Source organism: Haliotis rubra, unplaced genomic scaffold (genome assembly GCF_003918875.1).
Source record: "Haliotis rubra isolate DU_JTF1 unplaced genomic scaffold, ASM391887v1 Scf457, whole genome shotgun sequence".
NCBI classification, from domain to species: domain Eukaryota; kingdom Metazoa; phylum Mollusca; class Gastropoda; order Lepetellida; family Haliotidae; genus Haliotis; species Haliotis rubra.
Window position 1 is genome coordinate 76,765 of NW_025767143.1, and position 25,635 is coordinate 102,399.

A 25,635-nucleotide genomic window follows, 5' to 3' on the forward strand; every position below is an offset into this window, starting at 1 on the left:
GTTGGTTATGTCTTAAGCATTGGGTATGTCTGGAGCATATATGATCACAGTCCAGCAGGCGTGTCAGATCTTCCGTCATCATCCTCTTCTTTGCTATCATGAACTAGCAGATCTGAAACAACAAAACCATTCAGTGTCACAAAACAACACTAAACCCTGAAAAAACACTAAAGTTTAAAACAACATATGCATTAGCATCCCTCCCTACAGTGTCCATAAAGTGTTAACATCCCTCCCCACAGTTTCCATAAAGTGTTAACATCCCTCCCCACAGTGTCCATAAAGTGTTGACATCCCTCCCCACAGTGTCCATAAAGTGTTAACATCCCTCCCTACAGTGTCCATAAAGTGTTAACATCCCTCCCCACAGTGTCCATAAAGTGTTGACATCCCTCCCCACAGTGTCCATCAAGTGTTGACAAAGTGTTAACATCCCTCCCCACAGTGTCCATCAAGTGTTGACATAAAGCCCATAAAGTGTTAACATCCCTCCCTACAGTGTCCATAAAAGTGTTGACATCCCTCCCCACACAGTGACATCCCTCCCCATAAAGTGTTGACATCCCTCCCCACAGTGTCCATCAAGTGTTGACATCCCTCCCCATCAAGTGTTGACATCCCTCCCACAGTGTCCATCAAAAGTGTTAACATTGACCTCCCCACAGTGTCCATAAAGTGTTAACATTCCTCCCCACAGTGTCCATAAAGTGTTGCCATCCCTCCCCACAGTGTCCATAAAGTGTTGACATCCCTCCCACAGTGTCCATAAAGTGTTGACATCCCTCCCCACAGTGTCCATCAAGTGTTGACATCCCTCCCCACAGTGTCCATAAAGTGTTGACATCCCTCCCCACAGTGTCCATCAGTGTCCAAGTGTTGACATCCCTCCCCACAGTGTCCATAAAGTGTTGACATCCAGTGTCCATAAAGTGTTGACATCCCCACAGTGTCCATCAAGTGTTGACATCCCTCCAAACAGTGTCCATCAAGTGTTGACATCCCTACAGTGTCCCTACAGTGTCCATACAGTGTCCATCAAGTGTTGACATCCGTCCCCACAGTGTCCACTCAAGTGTTGACATCCCTCCCCACAGTGTCCATCACAGTGTTGTTGACATCCCTCCCCACAGTGTCCATCAAGTGTTGACATCCCTCCCCACAGTGTCCATCAAGTGTTGACATAAATCCCCACAGTGTCCATCAAGTGTTGACATCCCTCCCCACAGTGTCCATCAAGTGTTGACATCCCTCCCTACAGTGTCCATCAAGTGTTGACATCCCTCCCTACAGTGTCCATAAAGTGCTGACATCCCTCCCCACAGTGTCCATCAAGTGTTGACATCCTTCCCCACAGTGTCCATCAAGTGTTGACATCCCTCCCTATAGTGTCCATCAAGTGTTGACATTCCTCCCTACAGTGTCCATGAAGTGTTGAGATCCCTCCCCACAGTGTCCATCAAGTGTTGACATCCCTCTCCACAGTGTCCATCAAGTGTTGACATTCCTCCCCAGAGTGTCCATAAAGTGGAACATCTCACCTTTCGCTATTTTCCTCAGGATGTTTGATGAACATATCCTCTTGTAATCCTCTTCTTCTACCAAGAACTGAGAAATATTCTTCATGAAGTCAGAGTATTTACAGAAACTCCCATCACAACCTCGTATATTTAGTACCTGAAACATTCAATGAAACAGTACGAATCTTCCACAACACATTGTGTATATCAGACACTTCACCATAACAGTGTCTATATCAGACACTTAACCATAACAGTGTCTATATCAGACACCTCACTATAACAGTGCCTATATCACACACCTCACTATAACATTGTCTATATCACACACCTCACTAAAACAGTGCCTATATAACACACAGCACTATAACAGTGTCTATATCACACACTTCACTATAACAGTGTCTATATTACATCCCTCACTATAACAGTGTCCTTATCACACACCTCTCTATAACAGTGTCTATATCACACCCCTCACTGTATCAGTGTCTATATCACACACCTCACAATAACAGTGCCTATATCACACACCTCACTATAACAGTGTCTATATCACACATCACACTATAACAGTGTCTATATCACACATCACACTATAACAATGTCTATATCACTCACCTCACTATAACAGTGCCTATATCGGACACTACAGCATAACAGTGTCTATATCACACATCTCACTACAACAGTGTCCTTATCACACATCTCAAAATAACAGTGTCTGTATCAGACACCTCCCTATAATAGTGTCTATATCACATACCTCACTAAAACAGTGTCTATATCACACACCTCACTATAACAGTGTCTATATTACACACCTCACTATAACAGAGTCTATATCACACATCACACTACAACAGTGTCTATATCACACATCACACTATAACAATGTTTATATCACACCCCTCACTATAACAATGTCTATGTCACACACCTCAGTATAACAGTGTCTATATCACACACCTCACTATAACAGTGCCTATATCAGACACTTCACCATAACAGTGTCTATATCACACATCTCACTATAACAGTGTCCATATCACACACCTCTCTATAACAGTGTCTATAACACACCCCTCACTGTTAGTGTCTATATCACACACCTCACAATAACAGTGCCTATATCAGACACTTCATCATAACAGTGTCTATATAACACACATCACTATAACAGTGTCCATATCACACTTTTATTTTGTTAAGAAGAGGGGGTGACAATTTTGGGGTAGATTTTGTCCAGATGGATTTTGTCCGGTCACCAACCACTACACCACGGAGGCGGTCACACCTCACTATAACAGTGCCTATGTCACACACCTCACTATAACAGTGTGTATATCACACACCTCACTATAACAGTGTCTGTATCACACACCTCACTAAAACAGTGTCTATATCACACACCTCACTATAACAATGTCTATATCACACACCTCACTATAACAGTGTCTATATCACACATCACACTATAACAATGTCTATATCACACCCCTCACTATAACAGTGTCTATGTCACACACCTCAATATAACAGTGTCTATATCACACACCTCACTATAACAGTGCCTATATCAGACACTACAGCATAACAGTGTCTATATCACACATCTCACTACAACAGTGTCCTTATCACACACCTCTCTATAACAGTGTCTATATCACACCCCTCACTGTATCAGTGTCTATATCACACACCTCACAATAACAGTGCCTATATCACACACATCACTATAGGAGTGTCTATATCACACACCTCACTATAACAGTGTCTATATCACACCCCTCACTATAACAGTGTCCATATCACACTATTTTTTGTTAAGAAGAGGGGGATTTTCTCCGGGGTAACAATTTTGGGGTAGATTTTGTCCAGATGGATTTTGTCCGGTCACCAACCACTACACCACGGAGGCGGTCACACCTCACTATAACAGTGCCTATGTCACACACTTCACTATACCAGTGTCTTTATCACACACCTCACTATAACAGTGCCTATGTCACACACCTCACTATACCAGTGTCTTTATCACACACCTCACTATAACAGTGTGTATATCACACACCTCTACCCCAAAATTGTCAGCCCGGAGAAAATCCTCCTCTTCTTAACAGTGTCTATATCACACACCTCACTATAACAGTGTCTATATCACACATCACATTATAACAGTGTCTATATAACACCTCACTATAACAGTGTCTATATCGCATATCACACTATAACAGTGTCTATATCACACATCACACTATAACAGTGTCAATATCAAACACCTCACTATAACAGTGTCTATCTCACTCACCTCACTATAACAGTGTCTATATCACGCACCTCACGATCACTATAACAGTGTCTATATCATACTTCTCACTATAACAGTGTCTATATCACACACCTCACTATAGGAGTGTCTATATCACACATCTCACTATAACAGTGTCTATATCACACACCTCACTACAGGAGTGTCTATATCACACACTTCACTATAACAGTGTCTATATCAGGGAACCTCATCTTCCCACAGTATCGAGCACGCATCCAGTGTGCTCCCTGCTGGTCAATGTACAGTGTGTGTATGTTATAATGTTACACTCACCTTCCCACAGTATCGAGCACGCAACCAGTGTGCTCCCTGCTGGTCAATGTACAGTGTGTGTATGTTATAATGTTACACTCATCTTCCCACAGTATCGAGCACGCATCCAGTGTGCTCCCTGCTGGTCAATGTACAGTGTGTGTATGTTATAATGTTACACTCACCTTCCCACAGTATCGAGCACGCAACCAGTGTGCTCCCTGCTGGTTAATGTACAGTGTGTGTATGTTATATTGTTACACTCACCTTCCCACAGTATCGAGCTCGCACCCAGTGTGCTCCCTGCTTGTCGACATACAGCTCCAAGCGTATGTCTGCTGCAAAGGGTGGCCATCTTCCATCATAGTTTCCCAGGATGACCGTAAGTGGAAGGATCAGTGAGTCGTGGACAGAGTAGAGACAAATGCGCTGCTGGCTGACAAAACAATCACCAGTTAGACAGTCGTGTACAGTGATTTCTGATATGTGTGTTTGTGAGATATGAATGTGTGATGAGTGCCAGGGTTATTATACGTTTGATGTTTGTGTGATATCTGCCAGCATTATTATATGTGATGTGTGTGTGATGTGTGTCAGCATTATTATACATTTGATGTTTGTGTGATGTGTGCCAGCATTATTATACATTTGATGTGTGTGTGATGTGTGCCAACATTATTATGTGATGTGTGTGTGATGTGTGTCAGCATTATTATACATTTGATGTGTGTGTGATGTGTGTCAGCATTATTATACATTTGATGTGTGTGTGATGTGTGCCAGCATTATTATGTGTGATGTGTGTCAGCATTATTATGTGTTGTAATGTGTGTATCATGTGTGTTGTATGTGTGACATCTGTCTGACGTGTGTGTTGTATGTGTGACATCTGTCCGTCGTGTGTGGTGTATGTGTGACATCTGTCTGACATGTGTGGTGTATGTGTGACATCTGTCTGACGTGTGTGGTGTATGTGTGACATCTGTCTGACGTGTGTGGTGTATGTGTGACATCTGTCTGACGTGTTTGGTGTATGTGTGACATCTGTCTGACGTGTGTGTTGTATGTGTGACATCTGTCCGTCGTGTGTGGTGTATGTGTGACATCTGTCTGACGTGTGTGTTGTATGTGTGACATCTGTCTGACATGTGTGTTGTATGTGTGACATCTGTCTGACGTGTGTGGTGTATGTGTGACATCTGTCCGTCGTGTGTGGTGTATGTGTGACATCTGTCTGACATGTGTGGTGTATGTGTGATGTGTGTATCATGTATGTTGTGTGTGTGACATTTCTGTGGTGTGTGTTGTATGTGTGACATCTGTCTGACGTGTGTGGTGTATGTGTAATGTGCGTATCATGTATGTTGTGTGTGTGACATTTGTGTGGTGTGTGTTGTATGTGTGCCATGTGTGGTGTATGTGTGACATCTGTCTGACGTGTGTGGTGTATGTGTGACATCTGTGTGATCTGTGTGGTGTATGTGTGACATCTGTCTGACATGTGTGGTGTATGTGTGACATCTGTGTGATGTGTGTGGTGTATATGTGACATCTGTCTGACATGTGTGTGGTGTATGTGTGACATCTGTGTGATGTGTGTGGTGTATGTGTTACATCTGTCTGACGTGTGTGGTGTATGTGTGACATCTGTCTGACGGTGTGTTGTAATCGGTGTGACATCTGTCTGACGTGCGGTGTGTTGTATGTGCACATCTATCTGACGTGTGACGGTGTATAATGCGACATCTGTGTGATGTGTGGTGGGTGTGTGACATCTGTGTGATGTGTGTGGTGTATGTGTGACATCTGTCAGACATGTGTGTTGTATGTGTGACATCTGACATGTGTGGTGTATGTGTGACATCTGTCTGACGTGTGTGTTGTATGTGTGACATCTGTGTGATGTGTTTGGTGTATGTGTGACATCTGTCTGACGTGTGTGGTGTATGTGTGACATCTGTGTGAAGTGTGTGGTGTATGTGTGACATCTGTCTGACATGTGTGGTGTATGTGTGACATCTGTCTGACGTGTGTGTTGTAGGTGTGACATCTGTCTGATGTGTGTGTTGTATGTGTGACATTTGTCTGACGTGTGTGGTGTATGTGTGACATCTGTCCGTCGATGGTGGTGTATGTGTGACATCTGTCCGTATGCCGTGGTGGTGTGAATGTGTGACATCTGTCTGACATGTGTGGTGTATGTGTGATGTGCATCATGTATACATGTTGTGTGTGTGACATTTCTGTGGTGTGTGTTGTATGTGTGACATCTAGTGTGACATGAATTGTGGTGACATCTGTGTGATGTGCGACATCATGTATGTTGTGTGTGTGTCATTTGTGTAAGTGTGTATGGTGTATGTGTGCCATGTGTGCGGCATATTGACATCTGACTGGTGTGGTGGGTTAATGACATCTGGACGCGGTGTGGTGTATGTGTGACATCTGTATTGACGGTGTGGTGTATGTGTGACATCTGTGTGACATGTGGCGTGGTGTGTAGATGATCTGATCATGTGGTGGTGTATGCGTGATTATCTGGTCGCGTGTGTGGTGTAATGTGTGACATCTGATGTGTGGTGTGTGACATCTGTCTGACGGTGTGGTGTATGTGTGACATCTGTGTGGACATGTGTGGTGTATGTGTGACATCTGACGAACTGTGGTGTATGCGTGACATCCGGATCGCCGGCATGTATGTGTGACATCTGTCAGCGACGTGGTATATGTGACGCCCGTCTGAACGGACGGTGGTGTATGTGCGACATCTGACGCGTGTGGTGTATGTGTGACATCTGTCTGCGTGTGGTGGTGTATGTGTGACATCTGGACGGTGTGGTGGAAGCGGCCGACATGGGTCGCGGTGTGGTGTATGTGTGACATCTGTCTGATCGGGTGTGGTATGTGTGACATCCTGACGGTGGTGTATGTGTGACATCTGGACGGTGTGGTGTATGTGTGACATCTGTCGGACGCAGGCGTGGTGTGGCGGTGGACATCTGGACGCCACCGTTGTGTATGTGTGGACATCTGTCTGAGGTGGTGTGTGTATGTGACATCTGTCGACATGTGTGGTGTGGCGGTGTGACATCTGTGTGATGCACGTGGTGTTGTATGTGCGACATCTGTCTGACGAGGTGGTGTATGTGTGACATCTGACTTGTGTGGTGGTGTATGTGTGACATCTGTCTGACATGTGTGGTGTATCGTGTGACATCTGTCTGACGCGGTGGTGTGGCGGTATGACACCGACGGTGTGGTGGCGTTAGTGACATCTGTCCGATCGTGGTAGTGGTGCATGTGTGACATCGGACATATATGGTGTATGTGTGACATCACATCTGACGTGTTGATGCTGTATGTGACATCCATCTGGACCATTAGTGGTGTATGTGTGACATCCTTTTAACGGTGTGGTGTATGTGTGACATCTGTCCGGACGTGTGTGGTGTACATGTGACATGTGTCTGACATGTGGTGTATGTGTGACATCTGTGTGATGTGTGTAGTATGTGTGACATCTGTGTGACGTGTGTGTCAGTATGTGTGACATCTGTCCGATCGAGTGTGGTGTATATTGTGATATCTGAGTGATGTGTGTGGTGTATGTGTGCGTCATCTGTGTGAGGTGTGTAGTGTATGGTGTGACATCTGTCCGATATGTGTGGTGTATGTGTGACATACATCTGTGTGATGTGTGGTGAATGCGGACATCTGTGCGCCATGTGTGAATGTGACATCTGTGCGATGTGTTGTGGCGTGTGACATCTGTCCGACGCGGTGGTGTATGTGTTACATCTGTGTGATTGTGACATTGGTGTATATTAATGACATCCGTGTGATGTATTGTGGTGTATGTGTGACATCCGTCGGCGATTATTGTGTGGTGTATATGTGACATCCGTCTGGATTATTAGTGACGTATGTGTGACATCTGTGTGATGTGTGTGGTGTATGTGATCTAATCGACATGTGTGTTAACGTGTGACATCTGTCTGACATGTGTGGTGTATATTAATGACACCGTCCTGACATGTGTATGTGTGATGTGTGTATCAAGCGCACAAAATTATGTGACATTTGTGTGGTGTGTGTTGTACGTGACATCCGTGGTGTATGTGCAATGCGCGATCATGTATGTTGTGTGTGTGACATTTGTGTAGTGTGTTGCCGTGTGTGCCAGCGTGGTGCGCGTGCGACATCCGTCTGGCGATGTGGTGTGGCATGTGCGTGTGTGACGCGTGTGACCATGTGTGACCGTTATGATCCGTGCCGTAATGACATCTGGTCTGACATGTGTGTTGTACATGTGTGACATCTGTGTCATGTGTGCAGTGGTGTATGTGTGACATCACAATCTGCATGTGGTGACATCTGTGCGATCGTGTGTGGTGTATGTGACATCTGTCTGACACGGTGTGGTGTACAGACATCTGTCTGACGAGTGTGGTGTATGTGTGATCTGTGTGGACATGTGTGACATCTGCGATGTGTGGTGTATGTGTGTGACATCAGTCTGACGTGGGGTATGTGCGACATCCGTCCGACGCGTGGTGTATGTGTGACATCTGTGTGATGTACAGCGTGTATCGCGTGACATCTCAGGTCTGACATGTGTGTTGTATGTGCGGACATCTGTCTGACATGTGTGACATCCGGTGCATCTGTGTGTGCGGATGTGCATCATCCGTGTGATGTGTGACATCTGGTGTGGGTGTGGTGTATGCGACATCTGTCTGATCGGTATGGCATGCAAAGCGACTGGTGTATGTGTGTATTAATCTGATGTGTGGTGGTGTGTGACATCTGTGTGTGATGTGTATGTGCGATTGACATCTGTGTGGCGTGTGCGTGACATCCGTCTGACGTCTGTGTTGATTATGCGTGACATCTGTCCGGATGTGCGTGGTGTATGTGACATCTGACATGTGGTCGGCGTGCGACATCCGTCTGTCGTGGGTGTAGTGCGGTGTGTGACATCTGTCTGACATGTGTTGTATATGTGTGACATCTGTCTGACATGTATTGGTGTATGTGTGACATCTGTCTGACACGTGCGTGGTGTATGTGTGATGTGTGTATCATGCATGTTCATTACATCAATGATATGACGTTGGTATGTGTTGTAATGTGACATGTTGGCGTGTATGACGCATCGTGTATCATGTATGTTGTGTGTGTGACATTTGTGTAGTGTGTGTGGTTGTGACATGTGCGCCATGTGTGATTGTATGTGTGACATCTGGTCTGATCGTGGTATTGTGGTGACATCTGTCTGACATGCTGTGTGGTGTTGTGACATCTGTGTGATGTGTGTGTGTATGCGACATCTGTCTGACATGTGTGTATGACATCATATTAGTGACATGGTGTATGTGCGACATCTGTGTTCTGATGGTGTACAACATGTGACATCCTGTATGATTGTGGTGTATGTGTGACATCTGTCTGACGAGTGTGGCAGTGTGACATCTGTCTGGATGTGGTATTGGTGTATGTGTGACATCTGTGTGACGTTATTGGTGTATGTGCGTGACATCCGTGTGAGTGGTGTGTGGTGTATGTGACATAGTCTGACGTGGTGGTGTATGTGTGACATCTGTCTGACGTGTGGTGTGGTGTGACATCTGTGTGATGTGTGTGGTGTATGTGTGACATCTGTGTGATGTGCTTGTGTGTGGTGTATGTGGTGACATCTGTCTGACGCGGTGTGGTGTATGTGTGACATCTGTCTGACGTGTGTGGTGTATGTGTGACATCTGTCTGACGTGTGTGGTGTATGTGTGACATCTGTGTGATGTGTGGTGTATGTGTGACATCTGTCTGACATGTGTGGTGTATGTGTGACATCTGTCTGACGTGTGTGGTGTATGTGTGACATCTGTCTGACGTGTGTGTTGTATGTGTGACATCTGTGTGATGTGTGTGGTGTATGTGTGACATCTGTCTGACATGTGTGTTGTATGTGTGACATCTGTCTGACGTGTGTGGTGTATGTGTTACATCTGTGTGATGTGTGTGGTGTATGTGTGACATCTGTCTGACGTGTGTGGTTTATGTGTGACATCTGTCTGACGTGTGTGTTGTATGTGTGACATCTGTGTGATGTGTGTGGTGTATGTGTGACATCTGTCTGACGATGTGTGGTGTATGTGTGACATCTGTCTGACGTGTGTGGTGTATGTGTGACATCTGTCTGACGTGTGTGGTGTATGTGTGACATCTGTCTGACGTGTGTAGTGTATGTGTGATGTGTGTATCATATGTGGTGTATGTGTGACGTGTGTGACAAGGTTTGCTTAGATAGTTGTGTACGGCAATATCTGATGTGTGTGATGTGTGTATGATGTGTGTGTGATGTATGTCTGAGTTATTACATGTGTGATGTGCTTGTGTGTTTGAACCCAAGACGTGTATATTTGATATGTTTCTTTCTGACGTCTCTAACCTTGACCCCTGAATACAAGCGTTCATCTCTTTGACAGCCATCGTCAGGGCAGGTCCTGCCGTCATCCTCACTGCAAGTTCCAGCTCCGCCCTGCAACACACAGTACCTTGTACATGACACACAAGTGAGATTGGTACAGACTCACGACACACAACACTTGGTAACAACATACAGACTGGTACAGACCCACGACACACAACACATGGTAACAACATACAGATCGGTACAGATTCACGACACACAACACTTGGTAACAACATACAGATTGGTACAGACTCACGACACACAACACTTGGTAACAACATACAGATCGGTACAGATTTACGACACACAACACTTGGTAACAACATACAGATTGGTACAGACTCATGACACACAACACTTGGTAACAACATACAGACTGGTACAGACTCACGACACACAACACTTGGTGACAACATACAGATTGGTACAGACTCACAACACACAACACTTGGTAACAACATACAGATTGGTACAGACCCAAGACACACAACACTTGGTAACAACATACAGATTGGTACACACTCACAACACACAACACTTGGTAACAACATACAGATTGGTACAGACCCAAGACACACAACACTTGGTAACAACATACAGATTGGTACACACTCACAACACACAACACTTGGTAACAACATACAGACTGGTACAGACTCATGACACACAACACTTGGTAACAACATGCAGATTGGTACAGACCCACGACACAACACTTGGTAACAACATACAGATTGGTACAGACTCACGACACACAACACTTGGTAACAACATACAGATCGGTACAGACTCAAGACACACAACACTTGGTAACAACAAACAGATTGGTACAGACTCATGACACACAACACTTGGTGACAACATACAGATTGGTACAGACTCATGACACACAACACTTGGTAACAACATACAGATTGGTACAGACTTATGACATACAACACTCGGTAACAACATACAGATTGGTACAGATTCACGACACACAACACTTGGTAACAATGTAGAGATTGGTACAGACTCACGACATACAACACTCGGTAACAACATACAGATTGGTACAGATTCACGACACACAACACTTGGTAACAATGTACAGATTGGTACAGACTCACGACATACAACACTCGGTAACAACATACAGATTGGTACAGATTCACGACACACAACACTTGGTAACAACTTACAGACTGGTACAGACTCATGACACACAACACTTGGTAACAACATACAGATTGGTACAGACTCAAGACACACAACACTTGGTAACAACATACAGATTGGTACAGACTCATGACACACAACATACAGATTGGTAACAACATACAGATTGTAACAATGTACAGACTGGTACAGACACACATACAACACTTCGGTAACAACATACAGATTGGTACAGATTCACGACACACAACACTTGGTAACAACGTACAGATTGGTACAGACTCAAGACACACAACACATGGTAACAACATACAGATTGGTACAGACTCGAACACAACACTTGGTAACAACACAGACTGGTACAGACTCATGACACACAAGATTGGTAACAGACTACAGATTGGTACAGACACACAACACTTGGTAACAATGTACAGATTGGTACAGACTCATGACACACAACACTTGGTAACAACATACAGATTGGTACAGACTCAAGACACACAACACTTGGTAACAACATACAGATTGGTACAGACTCACAACACACAACACTTGGTAACAATGTACAGATTGGTAGAGACTGACGACACACAACACTTGTTAACAATGTACACAACCGTACAGACTCACAACACAAAACACATGGTAACAATGTACAAAACGGCATAGAACAGAGTTACTCACTGATGCTGTCCACAGAAGGCGTGATACATGATCCTGGTAGCGTTTCTCTCTATCATGGACTGCACTGATAGTAGCTTGTCTGGAACATGAAGGCCGTGAGCCTGTGGACATACAAACATCTACATGTCATGTTTCAAACCAACCGGCAACTGATGTACTTATACTAGCATCCAACTACAGACTCATCACACAACACAACACAGCCAAATCACAGACAGCCAAACAGACATACAGATGCACAGACATACAGATACACAACCAAACAGACATACAGATACACAGACATACAGATATACAGACAAACAGATACACATCCAAACAGACATACAAATACACAGACACACAGATACACATCCAAACAGACATACAGATACACAGACATACAGATACACAACCAAACAGACATACAGATACACAGACATACAGATACAAACCAAACAGACATACAGATACAGACATACAGATACACAGCCAAACAGACATAGAGTTACACAGACATACAGATAAACAGACATACAGATACACAACCATACAGATACAACCAAACAGACATACAGATACACAGACATACACAAACAGACATACACAGCCAAACAGACAAACAGACATACAGATACAGACATCCAAACAGACATACATACACAGCCAAACATACATACAGATACACATACATACACAGACAAGACATAGATACACAGACATACAGATACACAACCAAAACACACATACAGATACACAGACATACAGATACACAAGCCAAACAGACATACAGATATACAAACATACAGATACAGACACACACACAGACATAGACATACAGACATACAGACAAACAGACATACAGATACACACACATACAGGAACAGACATACAGATACACAGAAGACACATACGGATACACATACATACACATACAGACAGACATAGAGATACACATACATACATAGATACACAGACATACAGATACACAGACATATAGATACAGATACACAGACATACACAGACATAGATACACAGACACACAGACATAGACATACACAGACAAACACAGGACATACACGACACACAGACACACACACACAGACATACACACATACAGACAGACATACAGACATACAAACAAACAGACATACAGATACACATACACAGACAGATAAACAGACATACAGATACACAGATAAACAGACATACAGATACACAGACAAACATACACAAACACAGATACAGATACACAGACAAACAGACATACAGATACACACACATACAGATACACAGACATACAGACATACAAATAAACAGACATACAGATATAGACACACAGATACACAGGCAGATATACAGACATACAGACATGCAGATACACAGACAAACATACATACTCATACACAGACATACATAGATATACAGACATGCAGATACACAGACAGACATAGAGAAACACACACATACATATACACAGATACACAGACATACAGACATACATACAGACACAGAGACATACAGATACACAGACAAACAGATACACAAACACACATACAGATACACAGACAGACATACAGATACACAGACAAACAGATACACAAACACACATACAGATACACAGACAAACAGACATACAGATACACAGACAAACAGACATAGAGAAACACAGACAAACAGACATACATACAGACACAGAGACATACAGATACACAGACAAACAGATACACAAACACACATACAGATACACAGACAAACAGACATACAGATACACAGACAAACAGACATACAAATACACAGACATACAGACATGCAGATACACAGACATATATACATACAGATACAGACATACAGATACACAGCCAAACGTACATAGAGATACACAGACATAGATACACAGACAGACATACAGACATACATAGACACACACACATACAGATACACAGAAAAACAGACATACAAATACACAGACATACAGAAATACAGATACACAGCCAAACAGACACACAGACATACATACATACAGACATACAGATACGCAGCCAAACAGACATAGAGATACACCAACATACATACATACAGATACACAGACAAACAGACATAGAGATACACAGACAAACATACATACAGATACACAGACAAACAGACATAGCGATACACAGACATACAAACAGACATACAGATACACAGCCAAACAGACATAGAGATACACAGACATACAGATACACAGATACCCAGCCAAACAGACACAGAGATACACAGACATACATACAGACATACAGATACACAGACAAACAGACAAGCAGATACATAGACATACTGATACACAGACATACATACATGCAGATACAGACATGCAGATACACAGCCAAACAGACATAGATACACAGACATACAGATACACAGACAGACAGACACACAGACATACAAATACACAGACATACAAATACACAGATACACAACCAAACAGACATACAGATACACAGACATACAGACATACCTACATACATACAAACACACATGCAGATACACAGACATACAGATATACAGATACACAGCCAGACATAGAGCTACAGAGACATACAGAGACACAGTCAGACATACAGATACACATACATACAGATACACAGACAGACATACAGATACACAGACAAACAGACATACAAATACACAGACATACTGATATAGACATGCAGACACACAGACATACATACATACAGACACAGACATACAGATACACAGCCAAACATACATAGATACAAAGGCATACAGATACACAGACAGGCATACAGATATACATAGAGACACACATACACATACAGATACACAGAAAACAGACATACAAATAAACAGCATACAGACATACAGACACACAGACATACAGATATAAAGACAAACAGACATACAGATAGACACAAAAAGGTACCAATACAATCATGCAAACATTCATTTTGATAGAGACAAGAGACAAAAACATACACGAAGGCGTACAAACAGACACATAGATACACAGACAGACACAAACAGAAGTACAGACATGCATGCAACCAACAAACAGATACATGTCCGAGTCAGACAACAGACAGACAGACAGACAGACGGTTAGGATGACAGAAAGCTGTGCAGAAGTACACACAGGGGCATGTATTGCTGAAAATAATATGTCCTGGGTCCTACAAGCGTACACTCATATCCATATACATATAAAGAAGGACCCTATGTATATGGATATCAGTGTACGCTTGTAGGACCCAGGACGTATTATTTTCAGCAATACAAGCCCCTGTGGAAGTACACACAGGGAGGCAAACAAGCAGAGACACTGACACATGTACCAAGTGAGACAGACAGACAGACAGATAGACAGACACTTAGGAAGACAGAAAGATTTGTAGAAGTACACACAGGGAGGCATACAAGCAGAGACACTGACACATGTACCAAGTGAGACAGACAGACAGACAGATAGACAGACGCTTAGGAAGACAGAAAGATTTGTAGAAGTACACACAGGGAGGCATACAAGCAGGGACACTGACACATGTACCAAGTGAGACAGACAGACAGACAGATAGACATACATTTAGGAAGACAGAAAGATTTGTAGAAGTACACACAGGGAGCCATACAAGCAGAGACACTGACACATGTACCAAGTGAGAAAGGGAGACAGACAGGTGAATAGAAACAGTGTCACCTGTCTTGCAATCATATCATCTCGGACGTCTATAAAGTTCAGTTTGTGTCCTGATGTGCTGGAGTCTACACCTGAAAGTTAACATTGAAGGTGAATACACCAATACACCCCAGGTGAAAACACCAAAACATTCCAGGTGAATACACCAATACACTCCAGGAGAATACACCAATACACCATAGGTGAATACACCTCTACATCTCAGGTGAATACACCAATACACTTCAGGTGGATACATCAATATACTCCAGGTGAATACACCAATACACTCCAGGAGAATACACCAATACACCATAGGTGAATACATCTCTACATCTCAGATGAATACACCAATACTCTCCAGGTGGATACATCAATATACTCCAGGTGAATACACCAATACACTCCAGGAGAATACACCAATACACCCCAGGTGAATACACCTCTACATCTCAGGTGAATACACCAATACACTTCAGGTGAATACACCTCTACATCTCATGTGAATACACCAATACACTCCAGGTGAATACACCAATACACTCCAGGTGAATACACCTCTACATCTCAGGTGAATACACCAATACACTCCAGGTAAATACACCAATACACTCCAGGAGAATACACCAATACACCCCAGGTGAATACACCTCTACATCTCAGGTGAATACACCAATACACTTCAGAATACACCAATACACTTCAGGTGAATACACCTCTACATCTCATGTGAATACACCAATACACTCCAGGTGAATACACCAATACACTCCAGGAGAATACACCAATACACCCCAGGTGAATACACCTCTACATCTCAGGTGAATACACCAATACACTTCAGGTGAATACACCTCTACATCTCATGTGAATACACCAATACACTCCAGGTGAATACACCAATACACTCCAGGTGAATACACCTCTACATCTCAGGTGAATACACCAATACACTCCAGGTAAATACACCAATACTCTCCAGGTGAATACACCAATACACTCCAGGAGAATACACCAATACACCCCAGGTGAATACACCTCTACATCTCAGGTGAATACACCAATACACTTCAGGTGAATACACCTCTACATCTCATGTGAATACACCAATACACTCCAGGTGAATACACCAATACACTCCAGGTGAATACACCTCTACATCTCAGGTGAATACACCAATACACTCCAGGTAAATACACCAATACACTCCAGGTGAATACACCTCTACATCTCAGGTGAATACACCAATACACTCCAGGAGAATACACCAATACACTCCAGGTGAATACACCTCTACATCTCAGGAGAATACACCAATACACCCCAGGTGAATACACCTCTACATCTCAGGTGAATACACCAATACACTTCAGGCGAATACACCTCTACATCTCAGGTGAGTACACCAATACACTCCCGGTAAATACACCAATATACTCCAGTTAAATACACCAATAAACTCAAGGTGAAAACACCAATACACCCCAGCTGAATACACCTGTACACTCCAGGTGAATACACCTATACACTCCAGGTGAATACACCTGTACATCTCAGGTGAATACACCAATACACTCCAGGTGAATACACCAATACACATCTGGTGAATACACCAATACACTCCAGGTGAATACACCTATAAATCTCAGGTGAATACACCAATATTCTCCAGGTGAATACACCAATACACTTCAGGTGAATACACCAATACGCTCCAGGTGAATAAACCAATGACCCTAGGTCAATACACCAATAACCCTAGGTGAATACACCAATACACTCCAGGTGAATACACCAATACATCCCAGGTGAATACATCAATATACTCCTGGTGAATACACCTATACATCTCAGGTGAATACACCAATACACTCCAGGTGAATACATCAATGCAACCTACGTGAATACATCTATACACCCCAGGTTAATACAGCAATAACCCTAGGTGAATACAGCAATAACCCCAGGTGAATACACCAATACATCCCAGGTGAATACACCAATACGCTCGAGGTGAATACACCAATACATCCCAGGTGGATACACCTATACACCCCAGGTGAATACACCTATAGATCTCAGGTAAATACACCAATACACTCCAGGTGAATACACCAATGCACCCTAGGTGAATACACCAATACACCCCAGGTGAATACAGCAATAACTCTATGTGAATACAGCAATAACCCTAGGTGAATACACCAATAGATCCCAGGTGAATACACCAATACACTCAAGGTGAATACACCAATACACTCCAGGTGAATACACCAATACATCCCAGGTGAATACACCTATACACCCCAGGTGAAAACACCTATACATCCCAGGTGAATACATCAATACATCCCAGGTGAATACACCAATACACTCCAGGTGAATACACCTATACATCCCAGGTGAATACACCTATACACTCCAGGTGAATACACCTATACATCCCAGGTGAATGCACCATTACACTCCAGGTGAATACATCTATACATCTCAAGTGAATACACCAATACATCCCAGGTAAATACACTAGTACACTCGAGGTGAATACACCTATACATCCCAGGTGAATACACCAATACAGTCCAGGTGAATACACCTATACATCCCAGGTGGATACACCTATACACCCCAGGTGAATACACCTATAGATCTCAGGTAAATACACCAATACACTCCAGGTGAATACACCAATGCACCCTAGGTGAATACACCAATACACCCCAGGTGAATACAGCAATAACTCTATGTGAATACAGCAATAACCCCAGGTGAATACACCAATAGATCCCAGGTGAATACACCAATACACTCAAGGTGAATACACCAATACACTCCAGGTGAATACACCAATACATCCCAGGTGAATACACCTATACACCCCAGGTGAAAACACCTATACATCCCAGGTGAATACATCAATACATCCCAGGTGAATACACCAATACACTCCAGGTGAATACACCTATACATCCCAGGTGAATACACCTATACACTCCAGGTGAATACACCTATACATCCCAGGTGAATGCACCATTACACTCCAGGTGAATACATCTATACATCTCAAGTGAATACACCAATACATCCCAGGTAAATACACTAGTACACTCGAGGTGAATACACCTATACATCCCAGGTGAATACACCAATACAGTCCAGGTGAATACACCTATACATCCCAGGTGAATACACATATACATCCCAGGTGAATACACCAATACACTCCAGGTGAATACACCTATACATCCCAGGTGAATACACCTATACATCCCAGGTGAATACACCAATACATCCCAGGTGAATACACCTATACATCCCAGGTGAATACACCTATACATCCCATGGTGAATACACCAATACATCCATGGTGAATACACCAATACATCCCAGGTGAATACACCTATACATCCCCCCAGGTGAATACACCATTGCATGTGTATGTGTGGCTCTTTATACTAGCCTCTTACCCCTCCCACATGGAGGTCATTTCTGATTGTGAGACAAGGAGACTGTAATACAGTATAGCATAAGCCAAGTTCTATCACAACCTCTCCAAGTTTTAGATTGTCTCACCAAACAAAAATCAGGTTGGATAGTCTTACAAAAGTCAGGATTCATGGAGTCCTACACAAACCAAGTCTCATACAGTCTCACCTAGAATTGTTTCGAGATGTAGTCGGTCCTGTTGTATGCCGGAGATGTTGTCAAAATGGATCATGGCAGCACGATTAATGTCACGGACGAGGGTGCAGATGTGAGGGTTAGGGAGGAGGACCTCATTCTTTTGTGGGGAGATACTGATGCTGGCACTCCCTGAAACACAATGTCACTCGGTTAGGCAGATGTGAGGGTCAGGAAGGAGGACCTCATTCTTCTGTGGGGAGATACTGATGCTGGCACTCCCTGAAACACAATGTCACTCAGTTAGGCAGATACAATGTCAGTCAGTTAGGCAGATACAACGTCAGTCAGTTAGGCAGATGTGAGGGTTAGGAAGGAGGACCTCATTCTTCTGTGGGGAGATACTGATGCTGGCACTCCCTGAAACACAATGTCACTCAGTTAGGCAGATACAATGTCACTCAGTTAGACAGATGTGAGGGTCAGGAAGGAGGACCTCATTCTTCTGTGGGGAGATACTGATGCTGGCACTCCCTGAAACACAATGTAACTCAGTTAGGCAGATACAATGTCACTCAGTTAGGCAGATACAATGTCACTCAGTTAGGTAGATGTGAGGGTCAGGAAGGAGGACCTCATTCTTCTGTGGGGAGATACTGATGCTGGCACTCCCTGAAACACAATGTCAGTCAGTTAGGCAGATACAATGTCACTCAGTTAGGCAGGTGCGAGGGTCAGGAAGGAGGATCTCATTCTTCTGTGGGGAGATACTGATGCTGGCTTTCCCTGAAACACAATGTCACTCAGTTAGGCAGATGTGAGGGTCAGGAAGGAGGACCTCATTCTTCTGTGGGGAGATACTGATGCTGGCTTTCCCTGAAACACAATGTCAGTCAGTTAGGCAGATGTGAGGGTCAGGAAGGAGGACCTCATTCTTCTGTGGGGAGATACTGATGCTGGCTTTCCCTGAAACACAATGTCAGTCAGTTAGGCAGATGTGAGGGTCAGGAAGGAGGACCTCATTCTTTTGTGGGGAGATACTGATGCTGGCACTCCCTGAAACACAATGTCACTCGGTTAGGCAGATACAATGTCAGTCAGTTAGGCAGATACAATGTCAGTCAGTTAGGCAGATACAATGTCAGTCAGTTAGGCAGATACAATGTCACTCGGTTAGGCAGATGTGAGGGTCAGGAAGGAGGACCTCATTCTTCTGTGGGGAGATACTGATGCTGGCACTCCCTGAAACACAATGTCACTCAGTTAGGCAGATGTCAGGGTCAGGAAGAGGACCTCATTCTTCTGTTAGGAGATACTGATGCTGGTTAGGAAGGAGGACCTCATTCTTCTGTGGGAGATACTGATGCTGGCACTCCCTGAAAGATACAATGTCACTCAGTTAGGCAGATACAATGTCACTCAGTTAGACAGATGTGAGGGTTAGGAAGGAGGACCTCATTCTTCTGTGGGGAGATACTGATGCTGGCACTCCCTGAAACACAATGTCACTCAGTTAGGCAGATACAATGTCACTCAGTTAGGCCGATGTGAGGGTCAGGAAGGAGGACCTCATTCTTCTGTGGGGAGATACTGATGCTGGCACTCCCTGAAACACAATGTCACTCAGTTAGGCACATACAATGTCAGTCAGTTAGGCAGATACAATGTCACTCAGTTAGGTAGATGTGAGGGTCAGGAAGGAGGATCTCATTCTTCTGTGGGGAGATACTGATGCTGGCACTCCCTGAAACACAATGTCACTCAGTTAGGCAGATACAATGTCAGTCAGTTAGGCAGATACAATGTCACTCAGTTAGGTAGATGTGAGGGTCAGGAAGGAGGATCTCATTCTTCTGTGGGGAGATACTGATGCTGGCACTCCCTGAAACACAATGTCACTCAGTTAGGCAGATACAATGTCAGTCAGTTAGGCAGATACAATGTCACTCAGTTAGGTAGATGTGAGGGTCAGGAAGGAGGATCTCATTCTTCTGTGGGGAGATACTGATGCTTGCACTCCCTGAAACACAATGTCACTCAGTTAGGCAGATACAATGTCACTCAGTTAGGCAGATGTGAGGGTCAGGAAGGAGGACCTCATTCTTCTGTGGGGAGATACTGATGCTGGCACTCCCTGAAACACAATGTCACTCAGTTAGGCAGATACAATGTCAGTCAGTTAGGCAGATGTGAGGGTCAGGAAGGAGGACCTCATTCTTCTGTGGGGAGATACTGATGCTGGTTTTCCCTGAAACACAATGTCAGTCAGTTAGGCAGATGTGAGGGTCAGGAAGGAGGACCTCATTCTTCTGTGGGGAGATACTGATGCTGGTTTTCCCTGAAACACAATGTCAGTCAGTTAGCCAGATGTGAGGGTCAGGAAGGAGGACCTCATTCTTCTGTGGGGAGATACTGATGCTGGCACTCCCTGAAACACAATGTCACTCATTTAGGCAGATACAATGTCACTCAGTTAGGCAAATACTGGGGAGATTCAATAGCAGAGTAAATCAGCCAAGGTCAGAGATATAATCAGCGAGTCTTGCAGTCAGAAACAGAGATCTGGAACCTCACCTGAGTTATTGAGTTCATCTGCGCCAAATATACCAGCTAGTACACACCGAGCAGAGGCAATTGTGCGATTTATGTTGGTTGACCTGGCACTGAAACACAACATCTTCTCATCAGTCACAAGTCTCCACATCTTCAACGGATCCGTGAAGATCAAGGTTAGAATTGGTCTTCATCAACCCACGTAAGTTATAAAAGGCAACTAGTGGGATTGGATAGTCATCCCAATTGTGTAGATCAATGCTCATTCTGTTGATCACTGGGTTGCCTGATCAAGATTGTAATACTTACAGACCACTGCCATATAGCTGGAATATCGCTGAGAGCCACTTTAAACAACAAACAAACAAAACATCTTCAACATCAGATCCATGAATTAAGGGAGAATCGATTAGAAGAAGATAAAAAGAATAACATTGACAAAAAGAACCTAATTGTTCAGTCCCACTATTGCCAAAGAAGCGCCCCCTGTCTGACGTACTCTTTTACCGGAGCCACTGACCCAACTCACCACACACATGGTACTTACTACACGTGTTCCTTCTTGAAGGTCGGATCAAGCAGCGCCCACTGTCTGACGTACTCTGACCGTAGCCGCTGACCCAACTCAAACATCTGCTGCTGGCCAAGTGTCGTCAAACTACCAGAAACACATCCACCCTGAAGTAAACAACATACACCCTGAAGTAAACAACATCCACCCCAAATAAACATCCCCAACAAGTAAACAACATCCACCCTAAACAAGCTACATTACCTCTAGCCTGAAGTAATCAACAGCCACTTTAAAATATTATTTTAATTTGATGCTTTACTCGAACCTCTGTCACACCCTGCACATGTCACAATACACAATTAACGCCATAAATCTTTATTGCAGGTATCATGACCAACCAATCCATGGACTTAGAAATACAGTATATTATACCTTACATAAACAACGAATATGCAATGATTTTGACAAAGTTGCCCTTAAGACTAAATTATATTAGCTCTGATACCTTGCAAAGAGGTGACTTGCAAGATGTGTTGCAAGGGAGATAACTCATATAGCTCATGTGCTGGGTGATTCCAGTTTACTTAAACCTCTGGACATCACTCCTAGCACATATTGTGGCCAAGTTATGTTTTAATCATTATTAGTTTGATAGTATATAATCACATTACACAATTTATGCCATGATACTGAGAGAAAATACCTTGCTAAAAGACGACTTGCAACACACAAGAGATGTGTCGCAAGGGAGATAACTCATATAGCTCATGTGCTGGGTGACTCCAGTTTTTCACTGCACAAGACACTGGTCACATGACTGAGAAACTGGTGTTCACAAGCCGCATACACATGACAGCCTTTGACGTGCAAGACCGGGATTACTTTCGAACATATTCCTGAGAACTTACAACCTGCTGAGACAAAAGGGACTTTGTTACCTAGGAAACCAAGGCCTGCTGAGACACAAGGGACTTTGTTACCTAGGAAACCAGGACCTGCTGAGACACCAGAGACTTTGTTACCTAGGAAACCAGGACCTCCTGAGACACAAGGGACTTTGTTACCTAGGAAACCAGGACCTGCTGAGACACAAGATACTTTGTTACCTAGGAAACCAGGACCTGCTGTGACACAAGAGACTTTGTTACCTAGGAAACCAGGACCTGCTGTGACACAAGAGACTTTGTTACCTAGGCAACCAGGACCTGCTGTGACACAAGATACTTTGTTACCTAGGAAACCAGGACCTGCTGAGACACAAGAGACTTTGTTACCTAGGCAACCAGGACCTGCTGAGACACAAGAGACTTTGTTACCTAGGCAACCAGGACCTGCTGAGACACAAGAGACTTAGTGGAATAGCACTCAGACACTTACCCGTAACACAGTTTTGCTGTAGTGCAATTCATAGAGAGATTTCTCTATTGTATCCCCAGCCAGGCTTTTCAGGGTGAGCTTGAAGTCTGTGTGAGGCAGGACTCGGTTGTGGATATCAGCTCGGTATGTCGCCTGGAACACATGATGTAACCCATAGACAGAACTCACTTGTTCTATGTTGGGGTGAGGTCTATGGGTGTGTGTGTACAGAACTCACCTGTTCTATGTTGGGGTGAGGTGTATGGGTGTGTGTGTACAGAACTCACCTATTCTATGTTGGGGTGAGGTGTATGGGTGTGTGTGTACAGAACTCACCTGTTCTATGTTGGGGTGAGGTGTATAGGGGTCTGTGTACAGAACTCACCTGTTCTATGTTGGGGGTGAGGTGTATGGGGGTCCGCGCACCATGTCTGAAGAACACCTGAACCTGTTGAAGCGTCAGACCTCTCCTTGAAATTTCCTCAGAATCCCCCGATCCATGTGGCGATCTGTCGATTTTATCAATGACCCCATCCGTGAGACAGGTGCGCGCTACGCATCCCCCGCACACTACAACCGCCCCCAGGTACCCGGTCACACGTCTCAATCTCCACCACCCCATCATACAGTACACTGTCGTCACTAATGATGCTGTGTTAGATCAGTAGTGTGCCACATCCGCCAGCCTGTAGCTACATCACCAGTTGTCTCCCCTTGTATGACATTGCCTTTCCGGGGAATTCCCATCTTGGTGGTCATGTGGTCAGCTATTTTTAGACGCACTCGCCACTAAACTTGTACTTGTATCAGGGCCGCAGATAGCCCGGAATTTTTTTACAGATAATTTTGGGTACATCAAAGTGTTGATTGAGGGCAGTCCAGCTGACAGATGATCGGTACCAGAATGATCCACCTAATTACACATGAGTACAACAACCATTAACAAATAGAGTAAGGAATCCAGGGCAATGATCTAGACTACCAGGAACTCTATAAACTGAAGGCATATTGTGCAATACCTAATGATAAATAACGAAGAAAAGACTTAATTAGAAAAGGGATATTCAGTCCACATGACGACAAAATATTGAACAAACCTGCAGATATTATAAATATGATATACGTTTCAAGTGCAGTTCCTGTACTGTCAACTTAATTCAATAATATATATATATATAACTATTGTGTATTAATACTTAAACTGAACGAAACTGTTGTTGTTTTGCATACATATACAGATATGTCCAAACATATTCACAAAGTTTAGTTAAGAACATTATGTACAGATGCTGCAATTTAAAACAAAGAAACTTTTTTTTTAAAAAAACATGAAAACATTTGAAAAACATGAAAAAAATAATATTTCATACAAAATTGGAGATTACATAAATAGAGTCATTTACCTTCAGCAGGAAATTGTACCTGAGAGCATATATTTTTGAAAGAATCACAGGGGAGCATGCCACAAACCCGCCTAGATCCTCGGCTCTTTGAGCCTCGATCGTGGATAGTGCC

The 25,635-nt window shown here is 43.6% G+C and overlaps 1 protein-coding gene across 1 annotated transcript; it reads right to left on the reverse strand.

Annotated features, from left to right (window-relative positions):
• LOC124290111 (lysophosphatidic acid phosphatase type 6-like) lies at positions 1-24,811 on the reverse strand. The gene is made up of 11 exons (XM_046726806.1): positions 24,506-24,811; positions 24,142-24,273; positions 22,798-22,928; positions 22,272-22,360; positions 19,731-19,889; positions 16,098-16,168; positions 12,422-12,522; positions 10,553-10,642; positions 4,372-4,540; positions 1,539-1,674; positions 1-112 (listed from the first exon to the last, which is right to left on the reverse strand). Exons 1-11 carry the CDS (start codon positions 24,743-24,745, stop codon positions 45-47), a joined length of 1,386 nt encoding a protein of 461 aa, XP_046582762.1. The 5' UTR covers positions 24,746-24,811; the 3' UTR covers positions 1-44.
• Between the last annotated feature and the right edge of the window lie 824 nt (positions 24,812-25,635).

Bases quoted from the DNA above. Each gene is read 5' to 3' on its own strand.
- LOC124290111 (XM_046726806.1), bottom strand. From the start codon at position 24,745: ATGATGGGGTGGTGGAGATTGAGACGTGTGACCGGGTACCTGGGGGCG. The intron at 19,890-22,271 runs GTGAGGTTCCAG...ATTGTGTTTCAG, and splicing joins AGATGAACTCAATAACTCAG to GGAGTGCCAGCATCAGTATC. The intron at 4,541-10,552 runs GTTAGAGACGTC...TTGTTTTGTCAG, and splicing joins GCTTGTATTCAGGGGTCAAG to CCAGCAGCGCATTTGTCTCT.